The sequence below is a fragment of the Camelus bactrianus genome, chromosome 24 (assembly GCF_048773025.1).
Source record: "Camelus bactrianus isolate YW-2024 breed Bactrian camel chromosome 24, ASM4877302v1, whole genome shotgun sequence".
NCBI classification, from domain to species: Eukaryota; Metazoa; Chordata; class Mammalia; order Artiodactyla; family Camelidae; genus Camelus; species Camelus bactrianus.
In genome coordinates this window covers 11,248,119-11,274,523 of record NC_133562.1, presented here as the reverse complement: position 1 = coordinate 11,274,523, position 26,405 = coordinate 11,248,119, and the positions used below count along the sequence as shown (strand labels likewise).

Below are 26,405 nucleotides of genomic sequence, written 5' to 3'. Positions count from 1 at the left end.
AGCCCGGAGGAAGCTTATACAGAAGTGATGCTAACAATGTCAGTCAGGTCCAGTTGAGGCATGACGTTGTTGCTGGAATGCTAAAAACTAAAACACGAACGGTAAGGATGAAGGAAAAGAAAAGGAGGATAACTCTTGGCTCAAATAAATGAAATCAACACAGGCTAACCTTCAGGTGAAGCCATTTTGGTAAAACATATGGTACTTCAAGGACTATTAAAATCAAGAACCCGGTGAATTTTGAACCAAACCTCTCATCAAAAGTGTAATTAAAAAGAAATTAAGTAGGAAATACGTCCCAGTGTTTTCATTAGAGTATCTTACCACCTTCAGGTCCTCTATCGTACTTAACAGAATACTGTGCCCAGGTGAATGTTCAATAAACGTTTATTGGATGTTGCTTTCCATACTGATGCAGTTTAACATTCCAAAAATGAACTATCTTACAGGACTGCCATAAGAGAGCTACCTTCTACATGTAATGCTACGATGGAACAAAGGGTCAGGGAGGAACTTTATGTCTAACACCACGGGCACTTGTCCCCTTAAAAATACGCTGTGGATGGGTGTAGCCTTTTTCTCATCCTAACAAAGTTACCTAACTCCTTATAAACTTGAACCTTTGTTCTATAAAATGCAACATAAGCTAACTAAAGACAGCTAACAAAATAAAGGCTAAAAGGATTTTTTTTTACTGTACTTTATCAGTACTTTCATTAAAGAAAATATAAGAAATTGTTTAGCTTTAAAAGAGTGCCTTCTAATTTTAAACACCTTAATTTAATATGTACATAAGATTCCACCCAACGCTAATCATTGTTTTCTTCATTTTGTCCCCAACCTACTAAAAAAACTTCACTTACGCCCAAACTAAGAAAACTCCTTTGTTATTCTACCTATATTAGGAGAGAATGAATATGTATATATATGTATTTATATAAAATGTGTGTATATGAATACGTGTGTATGTAATTTTTTTTGCCACAGTACAAAAATGGGCACATGTAGGCATCAAGTCTTTGTCAGGCAATCAATATTTATTGAATATCCACAGCGTATATTCTACGCTGTGTGCGACTGTTCTAGTTCTTGGAGACAGGAAATGAAATAACAAGATAAAGTCCCTGCTTTCCAGTAACTTACATTTTAAGAAGAGAAAAATAGTAATACAATTTTATAAAAATTAAACAGAGTTATACAATGTAAAACATGTATGATGGGGGAGAATAAAAAACGGTTACCGATAGTGCTAAGTGCTATAATGGAAGTAAACAGGATAATGTGATGGAGAGGAAGAGAGAGGAGGGAGGTAGCCAGAATGGGAGGGAAGACATCCACGAGGAGTGGCAGCTGAGAAGAGGTCTGAATGACAAGAAGGAGGTGGCCATACAAAGATCTGGGGGGAGAGCACCCTCAGCAGAAGGCACAGTCACTGCCAAAGCCTCAAAATTGGAACACAGTTGGCGTACCCGAGGCAAGATAGAAGCCTGGTGTGGTTGGAGAAAATCTGAGACTGCGTGCCACCTTGTAGGCCATGATACAGAGCTGGGGTTTGACTCTAGTTATAAGAAAAAGTCACTGGCGGGTTGGGAGCACAGGAGTGAGATGTCACTGACATGACACTTTGGAAAGATCACTTGGCTGCCATGTAGAGGATGCACTGTAGGGGTCCAAGACTGGAGGCACAGGCATACAGAGCAATCCGGAAACTGTTCTAAAACAACTGTTGTGAATACAAGACGGGGAAAAAGATGAAGGCCACTTGGACTAGCAACACAGCAGAGAAGATGATGACATGTAATTAGATCAAAATATATTTTGGGGGTAAAGCCAACCAGATTTATTGATGGGTTGGATACAGGGTATGAAGAAAAGAGAGGAATCAAGAACGACTCTCAGGATTGTGGCCTAAGCAATTGAAAGAATGAAAATTCCAACCTTCTGAGAAGGTAAAGACCAGAGCAGACTTAGGGAAGGGAACTCAGTGTTCAGTTTTAAATGCCTCATTAGTAGTCTAGGATAGAAACTTGGCACACACAAAGAAAGGTCACTGTGACTGAAGCAGAGTGAGTGAAGAAGGGAGTGACATGAGGAAGCTCAGAGAGAGAGGTGGGTGTCTTTTAAAGTGTGGTAAGAAGTTTGGATTTTAAGTGCAAGGGGAAGCCACTGAAGGCTTTTAAGCAAAAGAGGCACACATGATTTGCTTTGAAAACATTATCCTAACAACAGCATGAAAAATGGATTATAGAAGGAAAAGGAAATTAGAAAACATTATAAAAGTCCAAGTGAAAGACAACTTAGACCAGAGTAGTAACAACAGTGATGAATAGAAGGTGATGGGTACATTCTGGGAACAGAATAGGAAGTGCATTGGATGTAGGGAGACGAGAGGAAAAGGAGTTAAAGAGATCTCCTAGGTTTTCTGGCTTGAACATCTGGGGGAATGATGTCTTTATTGAGTTAGGAAATCCTGTAAGAGTAGAAGTTGTTTTGAGTAGGGAGAAAAATCAGGAGTCCTTCTGGATGTATTAAATTTGAGATGCCTATGGCCAACCAAGAAGAGATTTCAAGCAAGCAATTGTCTCCAGAATTCCATAATGCAGACTGAAATGGAAATATAAACTTAAGAGAGAATGCAGACAGAGAAGAAGCTCTAGGATTGAAACCTGGGACACTCCAAGATTCAGAAGTCTGGTAAAGGAGGAAAAACTAAGAGAGACTCAGAGCAAGTATAATATATTACACCAATAAGAACTAAATAAGTATTTAATAGCTTATGACCTTGTTTACAGCATAGTAACTGGAAATAAAACACCAACAAACCACCTCATTATATTGGCTGTGTGCTTGCTTATAACTCAAGGGCTCAAGAAAGAGCATCTTCCTGTCCCTGCTGCCCCTTCCCAGGGCAAGTGGGGTCACAATGGAGACTGAGACTGCGGGACAGCAAGAAGCTGTACAGTGACAAGGTTGTGGTGCACCTTGGCACATGAAGGTGTACACCAGAGGACAAGACTGCAGGGTGATGAGGGGCGGGGGAGACTCACAAAGGCAAGGGCCAGTGGGCATGGTGGCCAATTCCATAGGCAGTGAAATGAGGGCAGGTTAACAGTGGTAGCTGACAAAAGAATCAGTCAACATGGCTGCTTGGGAGATCAGTTATAAATTGAGAACATAAGTAAATACATCAAGGATAATGAAAGCCAAGTTTCTGACTAAAGAGTAAGTATTTATAAACATGGAAAGGTTAAAGCTAGAAAAAATCCTAAGATTTTGACTGGACTCAGAGGTATTCATATTAACTCAGTTTTATAATGTATGCACACAGAAAAATAGTTATAGATCTGTGTGTGTACATATATACATACCATACATGTATTTCCTAGATCTGCCCACTTGAGAGGGCCTACACGTAACGATACCTTAGCAGTGAGCATACTGTATGCTCTAATCTTGGTTTCTAGATATTATCCTCAAATGAAAACACAAGGTTCCTTGGAGAAATGACTGGTTCTAGGGCTGAAGAAGGATTAGTAAAAGCTGGGCCTGGAATAGCTTACGCCTGGAAGTAAGGACATGCTCGGGGAATAGTAGAAACATGACGAAAGGATGGAAGTGCTAGTCTCCCATTCAGGAGCAATCTGAGCATCAAAATAAATAATGATAGTAATGGGTTACAACCTGTTGTAACAGAAATCAAACAGAAATCCATGAGTCCATATTGAAATAAATGAAATGCATGAATGAATAAATCAGTGAATGAGAGAAATGAAAGCTCTTCCGTACAGTACAGTACTAGTAAACGTAGAAGGGATGATGAGAACAGACTCTCCATTTGGCAACCATGATAGAGGTGGCTGATTCACAGATATTGTGTATCATCTACAGACGCTAAAGTTGCTATGTGGAGGTCTGATGAGGAATGGGATACTGGCATCATCTTACAATACCTCCCTCCTGAAAACTGAACTGATTACAAACGGGAAACGGGAAAATTTAAAATGGAGACAATTTATCAAGGTTGTCTTTTGATATGATCCGCTGAGAATGCAGCATCATTCTATGTATTCCCGCAAGAATGCATGACCTAAGTTGTGAGGAAACATAAGATGAATGAAGGTTGCAAGTCACCTTACAGAAGGCAGGCCTGCACTCTTGAAATCTGTCAAAGACATGAAGGAAAAAGAGTGAGAAAATCTGACTGAGGGAGTGTGAAAGGAGATGACAACTGAATAAACACATATTCCTGAATGGGGAAATGGACCATGAAAGAAAAGAGTGCTAAGACGGCTGGTGAAATCTGCGTGGGGCAGTCTTACACTGTTCCTGTCCTGACTTGGGGGTGATGCAGGGCAATGTCCTTGTTTTCGCAAATACATGCTAGAATGTTAGACTGAGGAGACATCATGTCTGAAGCTTACTTTCAAAAGGTTTTGAGAAAGGCTACTCAGAGACAACAGTTGCATAATTTTGTGAATACGTAAGAAATCTCTGAATTGAAAGAAAAAAGGAACAAAAGAATGAAAGAATAATGATAACGGGAGTGTACACGTGTGTACAGAAAGGGTGGAGATGGAGCAAATGCAGTAAAATGTTAAAAATGGGGAATCCCAATTGAAAAGAAGAGAGTTCTTCGCATAGTTCTGGCAACTTTTCTATACGTATGAAATAACTTTTAAATAAATTAATTTTTTAAAAGTGATTCATATGTGATTAGGAACAAATATTCCAAAAGGGGAAGCTGCCAAGAACACTGGAAATCAAAACTAAAGTGTTTTAACACAAAATATAAAGCTAGTCTCCAAGCCGTAAGACTGCTCACCAAGGGCCAAGGCCTACAAAGAAGTGTGCTGCAACAGAATTTAAACTGGTGGGGCGCGTTCACTCCACCCGCCACTGACAGGCCAGGAAAACGTGTAAAGAAGGAAGAAAGAAAATCAATAATTGCCTTACCTGTTCTCTTAGTGTCACTCTAACCCATCTCTGCTCATCCTCTACTCTAATCCTAATTACTCCTAATTTTACCTTTAACCCTCCTGCCCACTTCCTCTCGCAACTTCAACTGGGCACTTATCAAATCACACTCCTGAAAAGACTCTGAAAATCTTACAAAACGTTTTTACTTGGGGGGTGGTAGATATGATGTTAGGCCCACAGGAATGAGGAGACAAAAGATTATCTCTCATTAAACTCCATTAACTGAAAGCCACTGTACCACATCCTTCGGTGGCTGTGTGAAATTTTATGAGTAATTTAATTACAAAACCAAGACAGTCAACCAATGACAAAGCCAATTCCGGCCTCCTTACCAGGCCATGTTCACTTACCACCCACACAGGATCTTACCTTGGCTGCCTTAAGTAACATTTCTCTTTCTTCTAAATCCTTCCTCTGCTTCTCCAGTTGATCTAGCTTTTCAAGAAATTTGAGCTGTGATCTAGTGTCATTAGACAGGATGTAATTTTCACTTGCCTGGGAAAAAAGAAAGTCTTATGATGATTCTAGGCAACACATTCTACATTAGGTCTTGTTAAACCAGCTAAAGATAGTAATACCAACATACACAGGGAGCTAAATCTTCAGGAGGTAGTATTTTTATTTCTGTTAAACAAACAACAACAAAAGAACTTTGACCATCCTTAAAATCTGAGAGGTGATTAAGCATTTAAGTTTAAAAGAGTTTTCTTAGTAAGCTTCCTTCAGAAGAGGGAAAAAAGGAATTAATCCAAGAAGATCCTAACAATAGGAAGTAGAAAGCAAAAAAGTGTACCATTTACTTATAATTTAAGTCTTTTTAATTAAATTATTGTCCATTTCATCAGACCTCAATATGATGATTAAATCTTAGGCCTGTGAAAGATAAAAAAGAAATAACCACCTCACTGAAAAATATGCCAAAGGTGACTTTAGTTATCACCCTTGTTTCTATTCTTGTATTGGTCTAAACTTGACAAATGAGTACAACTTCTATCAAAATACAACACAGGATAAAATGGTAAACATTAAAATCCTAAACCCTGTTTTAAGGACTCCCTTAAGCTATGGATTTGGGCAAAAAATACAGTCAAATAAATTAAGTACACAATGAGAGCCATAACAGAGAAGCATAATTATTTGTCTTAAATGTTTCATAAAATGATGAAATTTACATCATTTAATTTATTCCAATATTCTAAATGTAAAACAGTGCTTCAATGCCTAAATATTTTGTAATTTTCTTCATTCCCTATGACCACCTATCTTTCCTCCCTTACTCCCCTTATGTTTGTGGAGGCTCAGGGGTGACCTCCTGCCATCCACTCATCCTAGTAATTCAGACCTGCAAGCTACAGGAGTAGGAAAACTGAATGTTTTTACACATTTAGTCCAACAGTCAACGCCTGGCTTGGAAATCTCGAGCACAGCACCATTCCCATCTCTGTTTTATCCCATGTTTATGGCTGATTCAATTAACTGGGACTGAGAGATTTCATATGCCCGAGATTCTTTTTAAATTAAATTTTTATTGTTGGTACTTAACTAGATCAAAAGAGTATTACATAGTATAACGAACAAGGATGTATTAATGATACTTACTTTACCTCATGTTTAATACAAAAAGAATTCTCAAATGTTTTTAAAGTTAAATAATACAAGATAGAATATGGAATACGTTATAGCCAACCATAAAGACATAAACATAATAACCAGTGGTTTCTTAAATACTTCATTTTTTTTTTTTTTTACCATTTTTTTGTGTTCAAATACTCTGGAGATAGTTTACTGACAGGATTTAATTTTAAAGGACAACAAATGCTAAATTAAAAAGGGGCACAGACTTTCTAAATTTGAACTCAATCTCATTCCCATGCTAAGATTCCTTCTCTCTCCCTCAACTCAGATACAACTGCCTCTTGCTTAATGCACCCTTCCTTCACTCTTCCAGCTCCTAAACAAATGAGTGTCTCCCCCTTTTCTACTGAGTCTCTAACCTTATTTAAACAACATTAACCCCAATCTGATCATGTTCCCTCCTTGTCTACCCAGCTGGTCTAACTGAAGTCTTTATGCACCACAGAGCAGGGTGGCTTAGCAATGAAAATATAAGGACTCAGACCAAATGATAACATCATCAAGTGAACCCCGTCTAAAGAAAGCACAACAGCCCTTCCAGCTGGAACACACTGAAGTTTCTCCACAGCCACCGGCACGCAGAAGCCTCGTATTATACCTTCAGCGGGGAAAGCCTGGCAGCGAGATCAAAAGCTTTGTATCACACACGTCACTTTCTACTTCTTTACTTAAACCTCAGTTTCTGGACTATGATTAATCAGCAAATTACATCTAACCAGGTGAAAGATTATCAAAAGTAGAAGGATTTCAAATGGAAAAAGATGGTGGGATTTTGCTTTCAATAAAAGTAGCTCACTATTGTAAAATTCATGGAGTAAAAGTTCCCACACTGTACAGATAAAAAATAAATCCTATCAGGGATGAATGAAATGTAAGGTTAGGACTAAATCTGTGACACAAATATTATTACAATCAAAGTCGACAAAACAAGTATAATTTTGAACTAGATCCAAATATAATTAAATGATGATTATTTCTGTTTAGAGAAGGATGACATAGAGCTATCTTTCTGTGTGTGCAAATTCACACAGTGGCAGCAGCTGTATATTAAGGAATGACCGTGGGGAAATGGGGACAGGGAAAAATCAATCAGGACAGGCAGTATCAAGACATAAGGGGTTAAGGATGTGTTAGCTTTAAGCTAAGTTATTGAGTTTCCAAGTGGGGTAGATACTATCCACTTTGCCTGGGGTGACTAGATCCTAGGAATACATGCTATTGATATACACCAGAAGAACTGCGTCTGAAGGCTACACATAATAGTGTTTTGGATGACACTTGGAAAAATTCTATTCCATACCAAACATACATGCTACGCTTTGTACAGAAACTGCCCACTGGAAAATGACAGTGCACTCGTGTATCTCTGAAACAACAGAGTGATTGAGGCAAGAAAACAGGAGAACCCAGATTTGAAAAATTGTGAGGCTCTTTAAAAAGTTACGGTAAAAAAATGAAGGAAAAAAAAAAGGCTATTTCCTCCCACATCCCCAAACTGAAGGAAAGCTACTTATTAATTCAAATTAGGTTATTGCAAATTTAGGCTGTTAATTTTAGTCCCCAAGGTAACTACTAAGAAAACATCTAAAAAAGAAAAAAGAACGCTCCCTCCCCTCAAAATGAGAAAGGAATCAAAACAGTACACACCAAAAAAATAAGCAAAAAAGAAGGCAGTAACAGAGGGTGAGGAACCAAAAAAACCTATGAAGCACACAGAAAAACAGTGAAATAGCAGAAGTAAGTTCTTTCTTCTTTAATTAGTAATTGCTTTAAATGTGAATGGATTAAACTCCCCGGTCAAGAGGTAGAGACTGGCAAAATGGATAAGAAGCATAATCCAAACAAAGGCTGTCTACAAGAGATTCACTTTAGGTAAAAGCACATAAACAGGTGAAAGTGAAAGGATGGAAAAAATATTCCACGCAAATAACAAACAAAGGAAAGCAGAGGTGGACGCTATACTAATATCAGAAAAGATGGACTTTAAGTCAAACACCGTTAAAAGAGATAAGGACATTATATATTGGCGAAAGAGTGAATTCATCAAGAAGATATGACAAGCAGATATACACACCAGACAAGAGTCCCCAGATATATAAGGAAAACACTGACAGAACTAAAAAGAGAAACAGGGAGTTCTACAATAATAGCTGAAGTCTTAAATACCCTACTTTTAATAATGGATAGAATCCCTAGACAGAATTTGAAAAAAAGGAAGTAGAGGACCTAACACCATAAACGAACCAGATCTAACATACATATACATACATGAACACTCCTCATGACTACAGCAGAATACACATTACTCCCAAATTCACAAGCGTTGTTCACAAGTGCGCATTCTCCAAGACAGACCGTGTGTTAGGCCACAAAACAAGCCTCAATAAAATGACTGAATCATACTAAGAATACTCTGACAACAATGGAATGAAGTCAGAAATCAATCATAGAAGGAAAACCAGAAATTTCACAAATATGTGCGAATTAAACAACATACTCTCACTCAATGGATAAAAGAAATCTCAAGGGAAATTAGAAAATACTTAAGAGATGAATGGAAACAAAAACGCAACGTACCAAAACTTAAAGAATGCACTGAAAGCAGTGCTCAGGAAAATTTATAGCAGTAAATAAATGCCTACGTTAAAAAGGTAAGATCTTAAATCAGAAGTCTACCTTAACACTTTCAAGAACTAAAATAAAAAAAAATGAAAGTGGGAGCTTTACTATTAACCTTACAGAAATAAAAAGGATTATCAGAGAATACTATGAACAACTCTATGCCAACAAGTTAAATAACCTAGGAGAAATGGAAGCACACAAAAAGAAATACTAATATTAGGGTCTTTTACTTATGATCAGATATTTTAAGTCAGTCCAGCAAATTCTCACAAAAATTTATACAAGTGAGGACCTTAGCAACTATAAACAGTAATTTTAAAGTTCTAAATGAAACAGAAAGAAAACAGAATGATTTACCTGTGGTGTGGTAGCTGATACTTACCTGGATTCCTTTTAATTTATGTCTAGGACATCATGACAATAACCATTCTTGGGAACTCAAAACCTCAGAAGGTTACCCAAAAGCATGTTGTACAAAATCTAGCTAGCAACATTTCCTGATGGGAGGGGGGAGAAAGGTTATCTTTTTCTTTTTCAACCTTCATCACCCAATAAATTGGCACTCCATCGAAACCATAACGCAAATAAATCTAGTGCCTTCTTTCATCTTGATGATGGCAAGTGATTTGGTTCACACCACTAGGGACAAGACAGACTATTTCTGCATTTAATTTTTTATAAAAGTAGCCAATATCAATCAATAATGAGTGGCACCAATATTAGCACTCAATGCAATCATTTAACTTATTACTGAATCCGATACTCTCTTCTAACACATCCTCCTTCCCAACCAAAAGCTTCAGGAGGAGAAGCCTCAGGCAGAACAGATGTATATATATTTCAATCTACACTGACACAGAAGCTTTGGATACCATATTAGACTTTATTATAATTTTATTTGTCATGTAAGCATATCTACATAAAGCAAATTAAGAATGAGACTGATTTTCTACCACTCTGAAACATGACTCAACCGTTTCCTTAAAAAATACACCTAGAATATGAATCCATACCAAAAAACTACCTTTAACACAACAAAGAGGAGACAGAAGAATCTGTACTTTTTTAATGATTTCCTTTACCTTGTAAGTTGTCATTCGATGCTGAGCAATTGTAGTCAGTTTTTCTAGAAGGCCTCGTAATCGCTCCTGTGTTGCATGGGAGATCAAGTTCACAGCATCAGAGTTAAGTTCCGTAATGTCATGCTTTTTACCTGTGGAAGCAGAGAAAATCCATTACGTATTTTAGTAGTGGCTGATAATTGAAATAATTAGCACAGCAGGTATTCTGTTCCCCCTGGAAGTCATACCCATTATGAATAAAGGTTTGGAGATTATGATTTTCCTGGTAAAGTCACAACTTCAAAGATCTTAGACATTACATTAATAAAACCTAGCCTGAAGCCTCAGAAAATATAGACATTGTTTCACTTAGCCTCTAGAATCATTCTCCTTGCAAGGTCATTTATAGGACAAAGTTAATAAGAACACAAATCAAGTCTAGTGTTCAGGGAGGAAAACGGTAACTGCAGAAATTAGTGCCGTATTCTGTTAATTTTAGTAATTAAAAAAATAGAAAATTACATTTTGCCCTGTTTGACACTGTTAAGAATTTATGACATTTATTTCAATGAATTCATATTGTGAGTCTCTGTTAATGCCTTGTCTACACGACACCACTATACTCCCCTTTGTCCATTATCAATCATGCTTATTTTACACTAACTCATGTTCTATAAATTGACCTGGTATTTAATTGACAAGTTGAAATGAGTTCAAAGCATCATCACTTTACCCATCAATATGAATAATTTCTCTTTCACTATATCCCATTCCAGAAATAAACCAACCTTCTTTTCTTTTGCTAACTAGGAAGAAAGTTTCAGGAAAACAGCCTGGATCACATATCCAAAAGCAGAAGCTCATTTATAAATCAACTTTATCAGTATTTAAACAGTAATTCTCCAGCTCAGTGAAACCACCTGTAGAATCAGTAGACCTAAATCTAAAGATACAGGAAATTAGGTAATCTAATTTAAATAGCTTTTACTAGTGCTATTGTGTTTGTTTTTAAGGTACGCATTTACACAAATTTTTAAAATATTGTTTGGAAAAAAATATTATTTGATTTTGTATTCTATCTGAAACATACTCTTATATACTTATCAAAGTGTACATGAGTATAGCAAAAATAAGATTTAATTAAAAGCCAACAAATTTTAAATACATTCTTTGACATTATTCCATAATAAATGTTAAACTTTAGTTCAAAAAGTGGGTAAACTGGACAGAAAAAAAGATAAAAAATGATTCAGTTTCTCCTATACCAAACCTTCAAAATGTAGTTCATTACTTGGTAGCAAAACTGAATTCATCACCAAGTTACGATTCAGGGAGGGGAAAAACACTGCAAGGTCAAAACTGCTTTACTAAAACGTCAGCATAAACAAAAAGTGGGAGCCATCTATATAGAAGGAATAGTCCAATTTCAATCCAATGATCAAAGTTATAATTAAACACAGGGTAGGGAGAGAATGACATGTCAGTTCACACTTAAAGAAAATGAGCATTTAAGATACTTACTGTTTAGGGGTAAACTTTGAAAATAATTTCGTATGTATTTATAAAACAGAACACTATATAAGAGGAAAATCTGTATTTTTAAAATATTAGAAATAAACGAGGGCTGGGAGTTTCAATTTCAGGTCTCAGTGAACAATTAAATGTTCTAATATCTTCACTAAACTGATAATAAAATATGACAGAGTTACAGAGTTAAAGTCACACTTTTAAGTAAAACACTCTCTTTTAATAAAGTCAACACTTACTGATTAAGGAGATCTAGCTGGTGTTTGCAACCTTACTACATGATTTTTACAGAATGTCTGTGTAATTTAATTTAGGTAATTATAATTAGCAAAAAAGGAAGAATATTGGCACATTTACTGCCCTATCATTATTCAAGTAAGAAAATCTTCCTCCCCAAACTCTTTGGGTTAACTTATAATTCCTGTTATTAAGAAACGATCTTGGTTCTGACCTGTTCTGTAAGCATGGACTTTTATTATAAATGAAAAACATTCCTAGAAATATGTAACTCTCCATTCACTCTATGTTTCTGTTTTAATACTTAGATAATTTAGAAGTAAGTTTTGCAATTTTCCATCACATTAAATGACAAGTTTGTGTTTTATTATTAAGAACTGAAAAATACAAATTGTCCCCAGAATTCTCTTTGAAAGCAGAGGTTGGCAAATTAAATTGGGCCTCTTTTTATACCGAAAGTTTGATGGGAAGACAGTTTTTCCCATTTGTTGCATATTGTCAACAGTTGCTTTTATAATATAACAGCAGAGGTGAGAAGTTGTGACACAGACCATATGACCCACAAACTGGCAAATATTTACTATCTGGCCCTTTACAGGAGAAAAAATTGTCAATCCCTGTACTAAATAATTGAAAATGCTCTTTCAATACTAAAAGTTTGCCTATCACTTCATCAATGTTTAAATCAAGTTAGAAATAAAATTCAGAAGGGGGGCAGGAAATTGGTAAAAGTAAGTACGCATCTATGTCTACTCTACTAGAATTTTAAATAATTATATGGCTGAAGGAGCTAATAGTAAATTTCCCAAGCCATCACAGAAAGGTGTAGTGCTTAAGCTTGTTCCAAAGTTAAGGAACCGCCTCCTGTACAGTACAAAACACAATGTAAAGAAGAAAACGAAAAAGAACAAAAGGGAGGGAAGAAGGAGGAGGGAGGGCTGGAGAGAAGTCAAACAGGACACAGGCAAGGAGCAAACAGGCGTGTTACAATGAGCTCTTCTGAATTCCTATCCTTTTCAACTACTTGTAAATTCTAGTTTTTCAAGATAACATATACCCAACTTAGAGATGAAAAAGGGTGATAATTTGTATAACATATAGTAGGAGCTCAAACACTTCCTTACTGAGTAATTGTGAAGCCGACTTAGAATATGTAACAGTAATGCACTCTGCAGTCCTTAAATATACCAGGGATGTATCAACAATCCGAAACCTACACATCTTCACATTAGGCCCTCAACACAGAATGTAAAGGTTCTTACTCAAGCATTCTAAAAGGCCACGGGTACTGACCCCCCGATTTGACATGGGTGAAGGAAGAGAGCTGGTGTCACGACACAAGAAACGAGACAAGTCACACACAACAATCTCTATGCAATCTGCCTCTCTTTTTCAGTCAGTACTGTGAGTTTGGTATTAAACAACAACAAAAAAGCTGGCCCCAGAATAAAACTGGTATGTTCTCTTCCACTTCCGTTCACACACTTCAGTTACCTAACAACTACTCCAGGCCAGAGAGAACTCTGAATTCTAGTTCAGTTCTTTTATGGAAAGAGTGGGTCTGAACTTCAGGGCTGAGATGAGAAGGGGACTTCCTCTCATTGGCTGTTTCCGTATTTCATAAACACAAATTTGTAATCTAAGTGTGCATTTGCACACATACATGCCTAAAGGCCAATCAAGGAAGAACAGGACAGGGAAAAAAAAGTTTATGACACGTATATATTCATTTGAAAATATACACATCTATTCTTCCTTAAGATGAATAAAATATTAACTACTATTATCTACACCAGAAGCCATAGGTTATATGATTTAAGTTATGTTAATAGTTTTTAAAATAAAACACTTTTCCTGCAACACCCATGAAATCTTTATTACTTCCAGAACCTTTTCTGAGCCTCAGAGTTTCCAGAAAAACCAACCCAGGCTGTCTCTTTTAATATTTTCTTTGGAACAGAAGTCCTATCAGGTCAATAATCATACTTACCAATGTCTAAAATTCTTTTTTGTAGAGCTCCAATGAAAAGGAACGGTTCATCTTTACATGACTGAACGAGTGAGCCAACCAGTTCAGAGTTTGTTGCTAAGATGCAGGCATTTTCTTCACTGAGGCTGACCCCTGCCATGGCAGTCACATCATTGATGTCATCCTCATCTCTAATAGAAAAAACAGATAGTTTTTGGTGGTGGTGGTAAAATGAGAGATTTAAAGAGAGCAAAAAAATTACAGCTCTCACCTTATAACGAAGGGCTATTTTACTCAGTTCATCCAAGAAAGAGAAGAACTAAGGAATGGCTATCTTTCCCTGTAAGCCTTTGAAATTAACTGGTGTCTTTACACACTGGGTACATTCAATATCAGAAAGATGAATCAGAAGCAACTCGGTCTTCTAGTGCCCATCTCTCCCTCTCTCAGTTTATTTAGTAAGATACACCAAGGAGGTCTGGAAGTTATACTAAGTTATCCACAAATCCCCAGCAATGAAAGACAAAGAAATGAAAACAGACTTCTTTGTTTTCATCCAATATGATGAAAAACCCCTCAGATATCCCCAGTGCACTCAATCGTTTCACTGAGGAGCAGGAGAAATACCCTGATCCTAAAAGGTCCGTACCCACATAAAGACCCTTGAGAAGAAGCTTACTTGACTAGCTATTGTGAAACAAATGGTTAAAACTAGCTTTGTTTTTCTGCTGCAGACTTTTGGTGTGCTCCATCTGCACCAACTGAATTCTTTAAACCACATCCTTAAGCACATGGCTGCAAAGGGCCTATATTTAAAATAAAAAACTGTATGTGCACACACACAGGTAAAAGACATACATATAAAACACAAACTATGCTTGGGCTCCTTGCATTGTGCCAGCAAAATTAAACAGTTGTTTTTATCTAATAGAATTACTACATGGGTACAGTACCAAGATGAGTATATATATATGTTTAAGGAGAGAGACGAGAGAGAGAAAAGAAATACTAAAATTCCCTCACAGTATCCTTAACACCATATGTAATAACAAGCATGTTACTGATCATAACTCACGTACCAATGGATAACATAATCCACACAGACATGATTATATATTTTAAAAAGATATTGTTTTGCTTTATTGCATGGGCCAAATGATATATCAAGTGGTCTTATGTCAAAAGATTTAAATTATGAACCTCCCCGTGGTAATGCATTTGTGCACGGAAAACAGAAATAAATTATAACTGTCAAGCACTTAAGATATGAAGGTCTCTGGTGTTCAACTTTAAAGAGCAGCACGTGAGGGGTGAGGGGCAAAGAGCCCACACTCACACACGTGTAAGAGGCTCAAACTAAAGGGAAGAAAGTGAAGTGCTAGACACAGCAGCTCTAAGTGAAGAGAATGAACAATGGTCTTACAGTCTGAACAGTGTCTGTTTGTTTATTTATTTATTCAAAAGAAGAAACTTTTATTTTTAATTGAAGTATAGTTGATTTATAATGTGTTAGTTTCAGGTGTACAGCAATGTGATTCAGTTATACATACATATATATACACACACACACACAGTCTTTTTTCGATTCTTTTTCATTATAGGTTACTACAAGACATTGAATATAGTTCCCTGGATTATACAGTAGGACCTTGCTGTTTATCTGTTTTATGTACAGTAATGTGTGCATGTTAATCCCCAAATCCTACTATTTTTGACAATGTACCAAATCAATTTAATGGAGGAAGATAGTCTTTCTGATAAATGATGCTGGAAAATCTGGACACTGACAGGCAAAACAATGACCCTCAACGCAACACTTCACCTTATACAATGAAAATTTCAAAGTGAATCAGATTATTTAAAAAAAAAGTATATATAAAAATGCAAAATCATAAAACATTTAGGGAAAAAAGAAGGTCTCTGGGATCTAAGGTTGGGAGAAGTGTTCTTAGACTTGACACTAAGAGCTGGATCCATCAAAGGAAAACAACCTCGTCGAAATGGAGAACCTTTGCTCAGTGAAAGATCCTCCTAAGAGGATGAAAAGATACCAAGTGGGAGAAAATGTGAACGAAGCACATATCTGAACAGTCTATTTAAAAGACTAACATTAAAAGACTTAACTTACGTAACATCTGCAATGGGGAAAAGGAAAACTTTTTACATTAATATCTCAATTCAACCAAATGAAACATTCAATATAAAGAAACTCTATGAAAATCGACTCCACCTTATCAAATGTCACAGAGGTATTGCCAGGGGTATGGGATGCTGAGAATAATTCTAAGAATCAATTTGCCACCTATATAAATATAATAGTATTCCAGAAACACCTAAACATTTAAAACCTAAAGTGTAAGAATGGTAGAAATCATAGACCTAAAGACAGACTAAGATCTGAGTAAAAAAAACTTATAAAAATATTTTTTACTCAGATCTTTTAAAATAACTAAGTATCAAGAGAATGAAAAGATAAGCCACAGACTGGGAGAAAATATTTGCAAAAGACATATCTGATGAAGGATTGTTACCCAAAATATAAAAGAATTCTTAAAATGCAACAAGAAAACAAACCGATTAAAAAATGGGCCAAAGGCCTACTAGATATCTCATCAAAAAAGATACGTAGACGGCAAACGAGCTTATGAAAAGATGCTCCACGTCCTATGTCATCAGGGAAATGCAAATTAAAACAAGATACCTCCCCATACTCATAAGAATGGCCCAAATCCAGAACATTGACAGCGCTAAATGCTGATGATGGTGAGGAGCAAAAGGAACTCTCACTCACTGCTGACAGGAATGTGGAACGTTATTGCTGTAAGACAGTGTGGCAGTTTGTTACGAAACTGAACACACTCTTAACCACACGATCCAGCAGTTACGCTCTTTGGTATTTACCCAAGGAAAATTTATGTTCACACAAAAACCTGTAAATGGATGTTTACAGCAGCTTAACTCATGACTGCCAAAACCTGGAAACAACCAAGACGTCCTTCAGCAGGCGACTGGATTAAAAAAAAAAAACGCCAACTACATATCAATGAAAAGTCACTTAATACCAAAACAGAATCCTAACCAATTAGTTAATACCTTTAGGACTCCAATTTTTCTTCCTCTGAAAAATGTACAACTTAGGTACTTTCTAAGGTCACTCCCAGTCACTTAAAAGAACGAGGCAGCTCTCTTTGGCCTGATACAGAACAACTGTCAAGGTACATTGTGAAATAGGAAAAAACAAAACAAGGTGCAGAACAGACTGCACCTTAAAACACACACACACACACACACACACACACTCTTATATGGGCATAACTTGTGTCTGAACACATAAGAAACTCTCCCTTCTCTGGAGGGGGAAACAGGGAAGTAGGGCTAGGAAGCCTTGGTTTATACCATATTATACTCTCTTCTACATTTTGAATGTTGCACTATGTACATGGATTACCTAATCAAATGATTAATGATATTAAAAAAATATGTAAATTAAACATTCAGAGAAAAGAAAACTGGAGATAGAAAATATGATGAAGTTTAGAAATACAACCTCATTCTTTCCATAAAAAAGATCAGAATTGTTTAAGGTACACAGCACATGGCCTTTACACACACACACACAACACTGACTGTTTACAATCTCAGCTGTGTGTCAGGTACACAGTTTACAGCATCCTGCTTCCATAGGCAAGTTTCTGCATAGCCCCTGTTGAGATTCCACACAAAGACCTGAGAGACCGGCACGAGGCCTCCTTACTACCAGTACCATGCACAGTACGAAAACTGAACAGAGTTCATCAATGAAGAGACTGTCCCACATCTTTTAGAATCTTCTTGCAGCACTTCTCTGAGATAAGCAGGGAGCTAACTGCCCAGTAAGGTTTGCTCTTGCCTGCCCTCCCTCCTCCTATTTGGCCCCAAGCTGATCACAGCTCCCTCTAGCACTGCTGCCAGTTGCTATAGTTACAGGGGCAGCAGGAGTGAAGAAGACCCCTACTGAGGGAAGAGGAGAGGTGCCACAATAAACAGCACCCGAACCGTTTAAAACTTGCTCGAAGAAAGGAGGCAGACCAAAGGAAAGCAAAGACAACACGGTGCTGAAGCAGCATTATACATAAGGCTAAGACAGGCCAGAGCAATAGTAATAAAGGCTTTGATGCTGAGGCGTATTTGTGATTCGGGGCTGGCTTTCATATTAAAGGATAAGAAAGTGGGAATCTCCAAATCATGTCCTCAAGTCTTTTGGTCTAATGCAGTGCCTTTTGATGAAGGTGCTGTGAAAGATAACCTGTTTTGTTTTGTTTTAAAAGATATGCAAAAGGAAATTTAATAGTGCCTCAATAGAAAAAGGCTTCCACCTCAAGATTCTATAGTGGCGTAAGAGGTTACTATGCAAAATTGAAGTATGACTACCCAATTATCATTAATGCCTTGCATTCTGGCTTCTGAAACAGAGCTAATTCTTTAGCTTTTAATAAAGTTAACCACTGCTTGTGCCTGCCTTTTAAAATCTCTTCTATACTCTTAAGATCTATAATAGCACCAGACTAATTCTTGTGAAGTAGAGAAAATCACATTACTTTCCCACTCAAAAACATTTCATGATCCCATGAACTCAACCTGATGGTCAAGGCCTTCCAGGTGATGGCCTTAACTTAGCACTCTTCCCCACCACTACTCACCATCAAATAGCTCCTACTGACTCTGGCCTTTCACAGGCTGTTTCCCCTTTTCTGTTCTAGTTCTCAACTCCTCTTGCTTTATTATCCTTCCGCTGTCAATGCTTTAATCAAATTCCAGACGTCCTTCAAATGCCTACTTTGGAAACATTGGTTTAAATTGTTTTTATATTTTTAAAGCATGTGTCCAATTGCTACAACTTTTGAGCTTCTGAGAGCATATACTGTCTGTTTTGGTAGGTCTTAGTCTGTCTTCTAGTCTAATAATCAACATTTGCCTTAAACTCCAACCAGATTAATTTTATTGATCATATTAATCATCTTCATTACCTATCATTCCTAGCAGAAGAGTACATATATGACACTTAAATAGCTGAGGCATTTCTATGGGCTCAGAATGTGTGCTGTCTATGACAATGCAGTGGGAAGTAGAAGAATGGTAGGTAAAAATGGTGAGTCAAACTGCCTACTGGGGAATCCCAGCTCTGCCACTTAGTATCTACATGAAATAAAGCAAATGAATTGACCTCTCTAGACCTGCATTATCAGTAAAACAGGGACAATAACACCTCTTATATCTTAGACTAAGAATTGAAGGAGGCAATTCATATCATGGAAAAAGCAGTTGCCTTAATACATAAAGAGCTCCTACAAATAACTTAAAGAAAAGATCTATAATCCAATGGAAACTAGACAAGTAAATCTTCAATTAACAAAAAAATTAAAATGACTCAGTGATGTTTTAACTCTACTCATAAGAAAAATGTAAGACATATTTTTTCACCATTTAAACTGGTAAAAAATTTTGAAAGTTTACCAGAACATGTGGAAATATGCTATCTTAAGCTTTGTGCCTTGGATTATAATTTGTTAATCTAAATAAATAATCTGCTTAAAAAGTATAAACAAAATATTTTTATTTTAAGAAGATCAAGGTTTCCCCTTAGATCACTAATATTTAGTAAAATAAATTTGCCTTCAATAGTCCTTTATTTTTTTTTTTACCACCCTTGGGCATAACCTTTCTATTTTACCACAGGTAGTATATAAACTCACACAACACCCTGCTTATTTCTCCTTCTATGCCTTTTTTTAAAAGTTATTTTTCCCCATGGGAAATTCCCTTTCCTCTTTTTACCACAAACACATAGTCTACTGCAGTATTTCTCAAACTTCAGTGATTTTAGGAACCGCTTAGGAGTATATTTAAAATTCAGGTCCCATAATCAAACACACACCCACATAACATACATGATTCTCACTCAGTGAGTCTACAATGGAGACCACAAACCCTAAGTTTCTTAACAAACACACTTAGGTGATCATGATGCAAATATTCTATGGCCCACACTTGGAAAAATATTGAGCTATAAAAATTAACAGTATCAATTCTAGAGTTAAAGAGACCAAGGTTTTAGTCCCTGTTCTGATAATTTTTAAAAGAATGACTGACAAGTTTCTTTCCATCTCTATTCAGCAACCCCCTTATCCATCACATGGAGGTGAAAACTACACCTATTGTGATTTTAAATGAAAACTGTGTAAGAAACTAAAAATGAGTATTATTTATTCTCTGAAAAATAATAAAACTATTACATGTTAATATAAATCACATTTTAATGAAAACTAACATCAAAATTAAAAAACATAATTAGTCAAAAGAGTGGCATTGTTTTCTACTTTGGCAAATCTCTTTAAAATGCACTGGTCCTCTTTACTTTGAGTGGCTTTTACTGATGCATGGTTTTGTAACATTATGTATTGGTAATCTGGAAAATATTAGTTCACTGAGATATATAGATGTTCCAAATTTAGACTCATACATAATCTAAAACCACATATTAATATCACTACCAATCTAATCAGACAATCTAAGTATTGGGAAATTAATCTCATGATAGTGGATACAAGTTTTCCAAAATTTTAATTTCTGCTTGAAATGCTCAAACTTTATCACTGGCAAAAAATACTGTCCATTGTTTTCCCTTAAGTGACAGGGTCATTTTTTTCATTTTCATGAAAATGTCTGGCCAATCTTTAGGTCTAAACAACTCTAGTCGTTAGTTGTTCTTTGTTCTTTCAAGTAAAAGTGATGCTCCATGAAAAAGGTGGTTAGTTCAGCTCTAGTAACTGAAACACAAGCACAAGTACTGGTTTGTGACAACCATGTCACTTTGACCTGCAGCAAGAGAGCTTTATGCAAACTTCCCACTTTTCATACAGAATAGTTAAAAAAATGTGTATATTCAAGGATCAAGACCGAATAAAAATAATAATGTGTACTATCTCATTAAAAACATTTAAAAACAGCTTTTCTTTCTTCGTATTTACCTCGAGTGTGTTAGGATAAAGAAAAAATGGCTACTAGTAGGATTTCATGCCCCACCTTGATCAATGTTAACATGCCAGCAGCTTTACCACTGTGGTTTTGAACCATTAACACAAATAATATACTGAAAGGGGGCAACTCCCATAGCTATTATTTTTATTATAAAAATTGTTTTGACCTTGAAAATCCCTGAAAGAGTCTCAGTTTCAAAACTATTTTCTGTAGACCACATTTTGAGACCTGCTGGTCTATACCTACAGTCCTAAACCTATAAGAAATATTATGAGGATCATAACATTATGAAAATTATGAAAACATCAGAAATATTATGAGGATTTTAAACATACAGTTTCCTGCCCAGGTCCAGGCTCCAGAGATTTCATTTTGGATAAGCCTCACAATCAAAAATTTTAATGAGATCTCTGGGTAATCCTGAAATTGTTGATCTATATTATACTAGCAAATATTTATTTAGAAATTGTTCCAAAAGTATCTACTACCCTTTTATTGTTTGTACATTCTCAATTAAATTATTAACCCTGTTAGTAAATTATTATTATACATCGTATCACAGCATTATCACTATCTCTTGGCTTTGATCCTTCTTGAGAATGCCCATGACATGTAAGTAAGATATGTGGGATCTCCTGCCATGGTAACTTAACCTTTGGCTCATGATGTGTCTACCTCTAATGTCTTTCCTTCCCAGTTCACTCTGCCTGTGAGCATATACATAATTTTTCCTAAATAACATTTTACTATGACAAAATCTGGCTAAAAACTAAGAAAGACTTCACAATCTTATCGCTAAGCCTTCATTCATGTAATTTCACTGTGAGGAATGTTTAGAAATCTAATTGTTAACAGGACTGTGCACAAGGCAACTCCTCCAAGAAGTTTTTTTTGTTGAATTTTAACCCTAGATTTAGAGTTAATCTGGGCACAGCTCACAGGGATGCTTCTCCCCTGTACCCTGTCTTTCCAAGTTTTTGTCACCAGAGACTGTTATTCTAAGTCCTTACGTGGAACAGTTAACCATCTATATTGTCATACATCATATAATGAGTCTATATTATTGATACACTTGTACATATAAGGACACTCAATAAATACCTGATGAAACAATTAATTACATTTGAAGCACGGTAGAGCACATTTTTAATCTACACCAGAAAATCTGATTCCTGCAATATGAAAAAACAGGATTTTAAAGTTGATGGGGTAATGCTATTGGTGCAAATAGCACGTAACTTTTTCCTATATTACATTCTAAAAGTGTTTTTTAAAGCAAATTTTCAAAAATAACACTCAACACCTGGCTGTTAAAATACCTTCACTAATTAATACATATAAATACATGCATTATTCATCCATAAATATTATTTCTAAGATATAAGGACTCTTCAAAAAAAAAGACCTTAACCATAAGGCATTATCATCTCTTCAAAAAATTAAGAATAATTCCTTATTATCATCAAATAGCCAGTCAGTTTAAATCGGGTTAACTATACAGACATGCAGAGGTACCATAGTATTTGTAACTCTAATTCTGAGACATGAAGAATAAAACAGATCTCTGGCACCCCCTGGTGTTTAAACACCATATAGCTTCCCTTATTCATCCCAGACGTACTGACAAGCACGAAAGAAAATTTACTCAAGGGAAAATTTACAAACAAAAAAAACTTTCCGACTAAGCTAATTGTCCTTTTTGTACACAGCATCTCTTGTTTACAAGCAGCCCACCAGAATGCAGAATGCAATGCAAAAGCCTTCAAAATACCACTATGGACATTTTGTGTCCAATTTCTTAGTGGAAGTTGTTTTGCCGAGGGGACACTGATAGCACTTTCACAACCAGAAGAAAACAATTTTGGTCTGTAATTTTTCACAAAAGAGAAAAGAAACGGGAAAGGCAACCTAAAAAAGCCTATAGTATCTTCTGCCACCTCAAAATGTTCTTTCACACATATAAAAGTAGAAGAATGTTAATAAAAGCATATTTAACTCCTAAAAAAATAGGCAGATATTGCTCTATGTTATTATACCTCATCCAGTTAAGTCAAGACAAGATCTAATGCCATACACTATTGCCTCCTTTTACTTAACAAATTTAAAAGATGAAATATACAAAAACTTAAAAAATATAACTTTCTGAAACTGACATTAAGATGACATAGAAAATCTATTTATAAATGAAACTGACTTTCTTATCAAAACCTTCCCCTAAAAGAAAACAAAAGACCTATTTAGTTTCAATGGTAAATTCATTCATATATTTAGGGAAGAAATAAGGTAATTTCTACTCAAAGTTTTAAAACATAGGAGGGAAAAACATTTTACAATTCATTTTTTGAGGCCAGGTTAACCACAGATACCAAAATCTGTCAAAGACAAGAACAGAAAACTATATACCAATATCATTAATAAACATACATACAAAACCCCTAACACAGTATTAAGCAAATCAAATACAGCAAAATACAAAACGGATAATAACACTTCAGGAATATTAACATCTAAACTATTTTTTTAAATCAGTATAATTCATAATACATGTAGAATTTTTTTTAAATGAACGACCATTTAGATGCAGAAAAGTGCATGACAAAATCACTCCATTTAAAAATGGGCAAAATATTTGAACAGGCATTTTTCACAAAAGGAGTTACACAAATGGCCAATAAGGACATAAAAATATACTCAGCATCATTAGTCACTAAGGAAACACAAATTAAAACCACAATAAAATACAGGTGACTCTCGATCAATGCAGGTTTGAACTGTGTGGGTCCACATGTACAGACTTTTTCCAACAAATATATACAGTAGCCGATGATCTGGAGCTGGCTGAATCTGAGGATGCAGAATCATGGATATGCTGGGCAGACTGGAACCTGAGCATCTGTGGCAGGTACTGGAACCAACCCTACCTTGGATACATATACCAAGTAAAATGGCTAAAACTTTTAACAACCGCAGTTTATCAATTGTTAGCAACAGTGTGGAACAACTGGAACAAACTCTCATACTTTTCAGTAGGACTGTAAATGGTACAACCACATAGGAAAACAGTGTGGCATCTTCTTACAAAGTTAAACACTTATCTATTAAATGATTCAGCAATACTTAGGTAAGAAAGGGGAAAGTATATGTCCATGCAAAGACCTGGAGACAGGTGTTCCTAGCAGCTTTAGTCATAATAGCCAAAACCTAGAAACAACCCACATGTTTACTAATCGATAAAAAGATAAACAATTCAGTGCAAACAAATGCAGTATATCCATACAGTGGAATACGATTCACAATGAAAAGGCACAGATTGCTAATACATGCAACAACCTAATGTAAATCAAACACATTATGCTGAATAAAGGAAATCAGGCATAAGAATACAAATTACATGATCCTATTGATTTAAAAACCCTAGGAAAGACAAATCTACAGTAAGAAGTCAATCAATGGTTGCCTAAGATATAACGAGGGGACCGGCTGGGAAGTTCACAAAGGAAACTTTTGGGATGTTAAAATATTCTATGTATCTTCACTGAGGTACTTGGTATATGGATTTAGGCTTTTATCAAAAATTGGTATATTGGAAGGTAATGATGACTGCCAAGATTAATCTTCCAACATTTACCGTGCCCCAAATAATACAGAACAAAAACCACAGCCTCAGCACAACTTGAAGACAAAAAATACCCAAACCTCAAAACAAGAATAAATGAAAAAGGAAAACAACAATTCCCAGTACACACTCTCTTGTCCTCTGGAGACCAATTCCCCACCCACTCACCCCTACCTCATTTGACACAAGGCTTTGGGCAAAAGCAGACTGAGAAAAGCTGCAGAAGAGAGACCAGAGAATTAGTGGCAGGCACAAGGATGAAATCTATCACTGGCAGGAAGACTAAGTACATCCCAAGTGAAAAAATATTAAATGCGTGTCCTAGTAGATCAAAACATGGGCTGCTTTCAATTAAACTTCATCCAAACAAGAGATGACTGAGAAAACTTCAGAGAACAGACCAAAGGTAAGCATTTTAATACACAAGGAGACCTACAACTGAAATGTAGACAGAGATGAGGAAGGAAGACTCATGTATAAATATTTACATACTGTGACAAATGATGCAACTATAATTTGGAGAAAATAAATAAGAAAACAATATTCACACACTGACTTTTGAGTAAGCAACTGGTGAAAATTAAAGAATATCAATTCAAGGACAAACATAAAACTGTAAAACTTCGAGAACAAAGCATTGGAGAAAAATCTCTGTAACCTTGGGTTACACAAACATTTCTTAGATAAAACATGAAAAGCAGAATCTACAAGAGAAAAAAATTAATGAACTGAATTTCAACAAAATTTAAAACTTTTGCTCTGTCAAAGACACTGCTAAGAGAATGATAAAAGACACCACAAGGAAAATACTTCCTAATCACTATGTGACAAAGGACTTGGATCTTGAATATATAAAGAATTCTAAACATTCAATCATAAGAAAACAAACAACTCAATAAGGAAATATAGGCAAGATTCGAATATACATGTCAGAGAAGACAGTATATGAATAGCAAATAAGCAAAAGAACAGATACTCAGCATCTTAAGTCATTAGAAAAATGCAAACTAAAATGAGAATAATACTAACCACTACACACTTAGAATAGTAAAAATCAAAAGAACTGACGAAGTTGGAGAGTAACTGGAATTCTTATCACTGCTGGTAGGAATGAAAAATGGTATATAGCCCCTTTGGTAACAGTTTGGCAGTGTCTTAAATAGCAAAACACATACTTACCTAATGACCCAGCAGTAACACTCTTAGCTATTTACTACAGAGAAATGAAACCTATGTTCACATAAAAATCTGTATGTAAATATTTACTGCAATTTTATATAGAATCATCAAAAACTAGAAAACAACCCAATTTCCATCAATGGGAAAACAGATAAACATTCACACAAGGAATACTGCTCAACACAAAAGAACAATCTAATAATCAAAATGATATGGATAAACCTCAAAAACATGCAGAGTAGATGATGTAATTTTCTATTTACGTAAAGTTCAAGAATAGACAAAAATAATCTATGGTGATGGACATGAGAATAGTGGCTGCCAGAGGCAAGGGCTGGAAGTAACTGATTTGAAAGGAGCATAAAGATGATGGATACGTTTAGCATCTTGGTCTGAATTATGATTACACAAGTATATGTCAGAAGTCATTGAGCTCTACACTTACAATGAGCGCACTTTACCACTTATAAATTATACTCAATAAAATACTGTTAGCTTTTTAAAAAGGCATCGTTATATTTATTTTGTATTATTCTGTCATCTCTTGTTTTTCAAAAAATATTAA

The 26,405-nt window shown here is 35.8% G+C and overlaps 1 protein-coding gene across 1 annotated transcript in view; it reads right to left on the bottom strand.

Annotated features, from left to right (window-relative positions):
• Positions 1 to 26,405, bottom strand: part of TAF4B (TATA-box binding protein associated factor 4b) — an 83,974-nt gene that overhangs the window by 30,286 nt on the left and 27,283 nt on the right. The window contains exons 10-12 of the mRNA XM_010969031.3: positions 14,050 to 14,219; positions 10,317 to 10,447; positions 5,347 to 5,472 (exon numbers count right to left, since the gene is read on the bottom strand). Of these exons, the coding sequence (XP_010967333.1) occupies positions 5,347 to 5,472; positions 10,317 to 10,447; positions 14,050 to 14,219 (427 nt within the window). The remainder of the gene's footprint in view (positions 1 to 5,346; positions 5,473 to 10,316; positions 10,448 to 14,049; positions 14,220 to 26,405) is intronic.